The 8968-nt window shown below is 45.0% G+C and overlaps 1 protein-coding gene across 1 annotated transcript; it reads left to right on the forward strand.

The window, feature by feature from the left end:
- The first annotated feature begins 716 nt into the window (after positions 1 to 716).
- LOC146621639 (paraneoplastic antigen Ma1-like) lies at positions 717 to 1780 on the forward strand. The gene is made up of 2 exons (XM_085368559.1): positions 717 to 725; positions 848 to 1780. The coding sequence occupies exons 1-2, from the start codon at positions 717 to 719 to the stop codon at positions 1778 to 1780; spliced, it is 942 nt and encodes a 313-aa protein (XP_085224685.1).
- The last annotated feature ends 7188 nt before the right edge of the window (positions 1781 to 8968 follow it).

The following is an 8968-nucleotide window of genomic DNA, read 5'->3' on the forward strand; positions in this document are numbered from 1 at the left end:
CTTAATCGGTTAAGTGTATTTCCTTAGCCTCCGCTTGTCTGTGTAGACACGAGAATCATATGAACCTTAGACTGATATTTATTTTTCGAGATGTATCTTTTATCACAGAATGTTTAAGTAGAGTCAAGACTGCACCCGAGGGCATAAGGGGGGAGTCTTGTCACACGAGCCGGTGGTAAAAGTGTTACATTTTTGGGGGCTCGTCCGGGATTGTATGTAATTTTGTTATGACTGACCTGGTTTTCCGTCATTCACCAAAGAGAGGGAACTAATTTTTTTTGAGATTGCTAAGGAAATTATTTTTATTGTCAAGTGTGGTTACATTTATTGTGAGATCTCTTACTGTTTGAGCTAAAAAAAAAAAAAGAAAAAAAGAAAAATGGAAGCAGTTGAAATTGAAGCTTGGTGCAAAAGGAAGCAGTTAGCTTATGGACATGCAGTTGTTTTGAGTGATGTGGACCCCGATGTCACAGATGCAGTTCTGCTATCGGCCTTGAGCCAGGTCAAAGTATTTGGAAAATCCGAGATAGTTGACCGTTGTCTTGATGTAGCTTCTAAGACACAGTTGGTACTGATCAAGACTTCAACTGACTTAAAAAATCAAACCGTACCGGATGTTGTTGGACTTCCTGGGGAGGCGGGTCCATGGCCAGCTCATGTGCTCACTGCTCCTGCAGAAAATGATGAGTTTCAATCTAAGCTAATGTCATTCCTGAATGCGGAAGGTAAAACTCTTACTGACGTTGGTGGCTTACTTCAGCCTTCACCCCTTGATGTGAACACGGCTTTGATACATGCTATCAGTTCCTTAGTGGATAAATGTAACACCACATCTGTTGATTCTCAGAGCTATCGTAAGCTGCGCATGTTCTCTGGTGTGAAACCTACGCCCAATGGGGAGGAAGAGTATGATGCCTGGGCAGAACAGACAACACATCTGCTAGATGAGTGGCAGTGCAGTGACAACATAAAGAAACAGCGAATAGTGGAAAGTCTGAAAGGTCCAGCTGCAGACATTGTAAGGTTCTTGAGAGTCCAGCAGCCCACTGCAACTTCATATGACTACATGCAGGTTTTGGAGACGGCTTTTGGAACAACTGAGAGTGCGTCCGATCTTCTGGTGAAGTTCAGACATACCTACCAAAATGTGGGCGAAAAGTTGTCTACTTACTTGTTGAGGTTGGATAAACTGCTGCACTGTATTTTCAGAAAAGGAGGCGTGGCACTGTCTGACATGAATCGATTACGGATGGAGCAGGTTGTGAGGGGAGCACTGCAACAAGACATGATTGCACTTCGTCTTCGTATGACTCACAAGCTGCGAGAACCCCCTTCTTTCAGTGAGTTGCTAAAAGAAGTAAGGGAGGAAGAGGACATTCTCCAAAGCAGAAACGATAGTAAGAACCCAGTAATGTCACAGTCTGTAACTCCTGTTTCTAAGTCGGCACCTGAACAAGAAGTTGATCCTGAAGTGGCAAAGCTGAAAAAAGAGTTAAGTGTCATGAAAGCTGAGATGCTTAGTCTTAAAGCTGCTACGGTTGCATCACATCCAGACACCCAGATTTCACAACCAGAAGTCCCTGCCAAGCCACCTTATAAAAGAAATGCTACCCCACAAAGGTCTGGCTATCAAGAGGATAAACCTGGAATATTTTGCTACAGATGTGGGGAGGATGGACATTTTAAGAGAGAATGTGAAGGTGAAGAAAACCTACTCAAAGTCAACAAGCGCCTCATTAAACTGACAAAGAAATCGGGAAACTACCGCGGGGTCCAGTAGAGGAACGGCCTGGCATCCCGGTGGTTGTAAAACGTTCCACCAAGTGCAGCACCTTAGAGGGAAAAGTGAAAGACACTGTACCTGCAGGCTTAGTGGGCCCTAGCTCTGTAGTGTCGGTACAGATTGAAGGCATCTACTCTAAAGCCATACTCGATTCTGGTTCTCAAGTAACCCTGCTGTACAGATCCTTCTACGACAGATATTTGACACACCTGCCATTGACGTCTATCGACACGTTGGCGATATGGGGTCTCAGTTCCGCCGAGTACCCTTATGATGGCTATTTGTCACTTAGGCTGGAGTTTTTGGAAGCAGATGTAGGTGTGAGTGAGACAATTGATGCACTTGTGTTGGTATGTCCCGACCCAGTTGTGAGAGGTGAAGTTTCCCTGCTTGTTGGCACCAACACACCCACTGTGAGGCGATTGCTTAGCCACTGCAGGGAAAAGGGAGGAGAAAACTTTGTGAGATCCATGCACATTCACCCAGTCTTCAGAAAAGTTTTCAGTGAGATCTCAGTGTTACCACCTGATGCTGACAGTAACCAGAGGGGAACGGTGTGGTTCACCCAAGCCAAACCTGTCACCATACGGCCTGGGGGAGTTGCCCAAGTGGCTGGGGCACCAAAGTTTCATGGAGTGCTGGGCACTCAGACAATCCTTGTAGACTCACCTGATGACCCTGCGAATGAGTCACGGTTTCCCGATTGCCTCCTGGTGAGACCAGAGTTGCAGACCTCCACTGGTGTGACGGCCAAAAGAATTACTGTTCTAGTTAGAAACATGTCAGCACGGGAAATTACCTTGACCAGAGGGACACCAATAGCTCATCTGTTTCCAGTCGACGTTGTGTCATCTCTACCTGGGAGAGAAGAGTCTGAAGTCGAGTTCGCTGGGAAGCTGAGCCCCTTTTCTTTCAACTTTGGAGACTCACCAGTTCCTAAGGAGTGGAAGGAAAGGTTGGTGACAGAAATGATGGAGCGGAGTGAAGTTTTCTCTCTGCATGAGTTTGATGTCGGATGCAGTAAGAGCACCCAGCACACTATCAAAACCACAGAGGACAAACCATTTCGGGAGAGGTCTCGTCGGTTGCCGCCTGCTGACGTGGAGGCATTGAGACAGCATCTAGCGCAGCTAAAAACTGCTGGTGTTATTACAGAGTCACGCAGTCCTTATGCCTCACCCATTGTGGTCGTGAGAAAGAAGAATGGGAAAATAAGGATGTGTGTGGATTTTCGGACCCTAAACCGCCGCACCACTCCCGACCAATACACAGTGCCAAGAATTGAAGATGCTTTGGCATGTCTCAGTGGAAGCAAGTGGTTCAGTGTGCTTGACCTTCGGAGTGGATACTATCAAGTGCCCATGGCAGACTCCGACAAGGAAAAGACAGCTTTCATTTGCCCGGCTGGATTCTTCCAATTTGAAAGAATGCCACAGGGAGTGACAGGGGCTCCCGCTACATTTCAGCGGGTAATGGAACAAACTGTTGGAGACATGAACTTGCTTGAGGTGTTGGTCTATCTCGACGATCTCATTGTGTTTGGAGCCACGCTTGAGGAGCATGAGATCCGGTTGCTGAAGGTGCTTGACCGTCTAAAGGACGAAGGACTGAAGCTGTCACTGGATAAATGTCAGTTTTGTCAGCCATCGGTGACTTACGTTGGGCACATCATATCTCAAGACGGGGTGTCTACTGATCCAAAGAAGACTGAAGCTGTAACCGCATGGCCAAGACCCAACACTGTGACTGCATTACGGTCGTTTCTTGGATTCTGTGGGTACTACCGGCGTTTCGTGAAAGATTACTCCAAGGTAGCTCACCCATTGAACCAACTGTTGTCTGGTTACCCTTCAACTGCAAAGAAGAAAGTAAAGGACAGACAGGATGGTCCGTACCTTAACCCCGCAGAGCCCTTTGGTGGTCGCTGGAGCGGAGAATGTGAGGCAGCCTTTGAGGAGCTGAAGCGACGACTTACCCAAGCTCCTGTGTTGGCCTTTGCCGATCCTCAGCTACCTTATGTGCTACATGTAGACGCTAGCCGGGAGGGGCTAGGAGGAGTGCTGTACCAGGATCAAGGTGAAGGATTGAGACCTGTGGCTTTCGTCAGTCGGAGTTTGACTCCTTCAGAAAAGAATTATCCAGCCCATAAATTGGAATTTTTGGCGCTGAAGTGGGCGGTAGTGGACAGACTGCATGACTATCTGTACGGGACCAAGTTCGAGGTGAGGACAGACAACAACCCTCTGACATATGTGCTAACGTCTGCCAAGCTAGACGCGACGGGTCACCGTTGGCTTGCTGCCCTGTCTACATATGACTTTAGTCTCAAGTACAGAGCAGGAGTCCAAAACATTGACGCTGACGCTCTCTCTCGCCGGCCACAATCGGGGTCGATATCCAAATCCGAGTGGGACGACGTTCCTGCAGCAGGAGTGAGAGCCTTGTGTCAAATGTCTGGGGTGATGAAACATAAAAACCCACGATCCGGAAGAGCCATTGACTCTTTTGGCACTTCTCCACAAGCTATCCCACAAGCTTATTGCAATCTGGCTTCTTTGAGTGTTAAGAATATGCCTTTTGTGAGTCTTGCTGAGTTGTCGACCGCTCAACGGGAAGACCCCGGCATAGGACAAGTGTGGACAGCTCTGAGTAATGGGAATAGTAACCAAGTTGACAAGACCAAGCAACCAACTTGCTCTTTGCTGTTGAGAGAGTGGGACAGGTTAAAGATGCAGAAAGGAGTGATGTATCGCATTGTAACTCCTCCAGGAAAATCACGCTGTTCTCAGTTGGTACTACCAGAAAAGTATAGAGTCCCTGTACTGAAATCACTGCACGATGACTCAGGTCATTTGGGCCTCGACAAGACATACGGCTTGGTAAGAAACCGGTTCTACTGGCCTCGGATGAAGTCAGAGATTGAAGAGTATTGCAAGTCTTGTGAGAGGTGTATAAAAAGAAAGACTCTACCCAAGAGAGCTGCACCTTTGTCGCATTTGCAAAGTGAGGGACCGTTCGACCTTGTTTGTATGGACTTTTTGTCCATAGAGCCTGATTCGAGCAGCACAGAAAATGTTCTGGTCATTACCGATCACTACACTCGTTATGCTCAAGCTTTTCCAACAAGAGACCAGAGAGCCTCTACGGTTGCAAAGGTGTTGCTGGAGAAGTATTTCGTTCATTACGGACTGCCACGGAGGATGCACAGTGATCAGGGCAGAGATTTTGAAAGTCGTCTTGTTCATGAAGTGTTGAGTTCGCTTGGAGTTGAAAAATCAAGAACGACGCCCTATCATCCTCAAGGAGACCCTCAACCCGAGAGGTTTAATAGGACGTTGTTGGACATGTTGGGGACCCTGGAACCGAACAGAAAGAAAAAATGGAGTCAGCACGTCGTTCATTTGGTTCATGCTTATAATTGCACTCCAAATGAAGCTACAGGTTTCTCTCCTTATTTCCTTATGTTTGGGCGTGAAGCTAGGTTACCTGTGGATTTGTGTTTCGAGACTTCTAGTGATGGCACACCACAGAAAACTTACCTCAAGTACGTTTCTGACCTGAGGAAGGAGTTAAAGGCTGCCTATGAACTAGCAGAGTCCGTCGCGGCCAAACAGAATGAGAACAATAAGCAGCGGTATGACAAAAGAATCAGGTTCGCACAGTTGTTACCTGGAGACAGAGTCTTGCTACGAAACCTCGGGTTACAGGGGAAGCATAAACTGGCCGATCGCTGGGCGTCAAAACCATATGTTGTGGAAAGCAAGATGCCGAACCTACCAGTGTTCCGGTTGAAACCTGAAGATGGTGATGGACCAATCAAGATCCTCCATCGAAATCACTTACTGCCTCTTGGGGAGAGGATATGTCTAGACTCTGCATCCCATACGGATCTCACCCCTACAAGGAGAGTCTTGCGACGGAGGAAACAGAAAGAATGCACAGACAAGCCTGGAAAGGAAAAGACACTATCGCAGAGAACGGCAGATAAAGACTCTGAAAGGGAAGGAGTCACGCCCAGTGATAAAGATGAGAAAGAGTACACTGACTCCGAAGATGAGGATTTTGGACTTTGGTGTGATCTGACTGTTGAACCTCTCAGGTGCAACATGGATAGTGATACTCTGGAACCGTTCAGTCTGGATTTGGGTATTTCCTTAAGTGACGTAGCTGAACAACCAAAAACAGTTGGGCTGGGAGTAACACAGGAATGTGTAGAGGAACCTGAGACGGACAGTGTAAATGAATCTGAGTCTGTTGAGATCACCGAAGCCGAATCACCTGATACTTGCGAGAATCCTGAGGAGACAGGGAAAGACAAAGTACTGCCTGAAGACATTCTCTTGCAAGAAGAGGACACTGAATTTAACTCTGAGACTAATCTTGATGTTGACATTAAGGCCAGACCTCAGCGGTTGAAGAGGGCTCCTTTGAGGTTAACTTATGATGAACCAGGTCATCCCAGTGTGGTAGCCGCCACAACAGTGAAATATGTCTCTTGTTTTTATAAATGGATAGGCACACCCATCTTTGCTTAGTTGTGTGTTTTACTCACCTGTTGTGCCATAATGGTTTATGTTTTCAAGGTACAAAGTCATGAGGGCATGCTTTTCTTTGGTGGGGGGGAGAGTGTAATACTCTGATAAATATCAGTGGTATTTATTTTGTTTTCATGAGAATAAGTCGAAGAGAAAATAACGGTTCATGGTGAGGTTAAGAGTGGTATAGATATGTGATATAAATGTTTGTATTAAAATGCATAAATAGTGTGTGAAAAAATCAGTTACGTTAAAAAACCATAATTTCATGGAATGTGAATGTCTGTTAAAAGAGAAGAAGTGTAACTTGTTTTGTATGCTACGTCACGAGAGGTCATGACTTGCAGATGACTTCCGGGGGAAAGAGACTCGGGAGGAAGAGAGGAGAAAAAAAGGAGGATTACTAAAATGGCATAGACGAAGCATGGACTTCGGGACTGCTTATGTCACCAAAGTTGTTCGGCAACAACATATCACCCGTCTGCGGACTTCCCGGTAATCATTCGGAGCGTTTGAGCCGGGCTTCCCGTATCTTTTGTGCTTGGCTAAGCACGAGGCACGTTTGGCTACGTTGGCTAGCTGGAGCTAGGCTAACGCCACGGTCCTGGCTAACGGAGATTCCGCCGGAGCGAAGAGACGGAGTTTGAGAGTTGTCTCGGGAGAGAGTCGCTAACCGTGGATGATTTGCTGCTATCTAAGGAACCGGAGATTCGTTGCTCGCTGCCGCGAGTGGAGACGGTTGCTACCACAACGAGCGAGTTATTCATCGGAGGAGGTGGAGACATCACGGATACTCGGAGGTATTGTTGTTATTATTAAGAGCTCCAACTAAAGCGCGCCAACAACAAAAATAAACTAAGAGTGCACTCTGGGGAAAGAATAACATTGGACAGGTTAAGGGAAAAAATACTAAAATCTATCCCCCGGGGGTTTATTGTATGTTTTGTATATGTGTTTTTTTCATGAAGAAAAAAAAAGGGTTGGATGTGAATTTCCTGCAATTGTTTAATACATTTTCTAACCCTGAGATCCTGTGTTGGGTTTATTGCATGGTGTCTTATCATTTGAGTATTCACATGTATTAGCCTTAATCGGTTAAGTGTATTTCCTTAGCCTCCGCTTGTCTGTGTAGACACGAGAATCATATGAACCTTAGACTGATATTTATTTTTCGAGATGTATCTTTTATCACAGAATGTTTAAGTAGAGTCAAGACTGCACCCGAGGGCATAAGGGGGGAGTCTTGTCACACGAGCCGGTGGTAAAAGTGTTACATCAGAATGGGAAAAAAAATCTATTTGTGATCCTATAGGATATAGGAAATGCTGCTCTACAGAAATTTAAGGTCTATTTAGAGTTTAAAGCATATAATTAGCCCCAGAAGATTTCTATTCATACTTTTAGAGAGTGCATGTTCAGCGCTTTAGCAAATAAGTGAATACTGTTCATAAAAATATACAGTTGGGGTACAAAAGTATTATTATTATGTGAGTTAAAAAGTTTCAGTGAAAAGATGAAGTCCTTCTGCTTAATGACAGACTTAAGTGACGCCATACATTTTGGGGATATTCTAACAAACATGATTTCCTCCACAAATAGTTCAGTGAGGTTAACAACTACTCTTCAAGTTGTATTAAAACTGTTTTGGGGGTATCTTATATTTGCACTAATATGAATCATGTTTTGCAGTAATGCAAAGCAGAAGGCGGAGGATGTCATCATAGAATAGACCACTTGATCGTGATGAAGGAGACTTTGTAAAAATGTCTAAGCAAAGCACTGAGAAAATACCCCCAGACTTAAACAGTCCCACCACAAAGTTTCACTCATACCCTGCAGGATAGTAATTCTCCAGCTCTTTCTTGGACACCTTTCTATTGCCTGTCAGAAAAGAAACATGCTGATATAACTTTGTTCACCTCAAGCATTTGGCACTGGTCTCCTCCAAAGAAGGGGTTTTGTGATGCTTCTCCTCCACCGATACCAACGATAGAAAATGATCCAATAATCTACACAGTATTTTTACAGCGCCTTGCAGTGAACCCATGATTTGGTGCTGAGAAAGCCCCTCATTGCTTAGAATAACAGTTTTACTTCCAACACTTAAACTTAGTACTGATGACATGTTTCCCAGCATCACAGTGCTACTTAGTAAACTAGAGAGGCAGCTCTTTCTTGACTTTTTTTTATCCCTGACTGATGGTTTCTGTTGATCTGCTGCCATGTTTGTCACCTGCACTGACATTTTTAGGCTGAGAAATACCACAGGAAATTAAATATAATGTTACTGGCCCAATTGGCAGTAGTTTAGAGACAATATTAAAGTTTGATTGAATCTCAGCAACTCTGAGGTAATTTAATCAAACTGAATGACAGACAAAAACACTTGAATTTAAGGGACTCTGCAGTACTGTACTCGTTGTGGAAAAGATTGAAAAGCATCGGTAGTCAGATACCTATTCTTATGCTTACTTACACATTTGAACAATGAAGGGACGTGCAGAGCACATCCTCTACCAAGTCCACTTTAAAGAAAGTGAACTGAAGCAGTGCCAACATTTTATGGTTTCTTCCTTTGGCTATGCTCCACCTCTTCTGTAAGTTTCATGAAATTTAGCTTGGTCGTTTTTACGTAATCTTACTGACAAAC

This window comes from Diplotaxodon limnothrissa, linkage group LG12 (assembly GCF_057381915.1).
Source record: "Diplotaxodon limnothrissa isolate DT_005_m linkage group LG12, D_limnothrissa_male_GT1.1, whole genome shotgun sequence".
In the NCBI taxonomy this organism is placed as follows: domain Eukaryota; kingdom Metazoa; phylum Chordata; class Actinopteri; order Cichliformes; family Cichlidae; genus Diplotaxodon; species Diplotaxodon limnothrissa.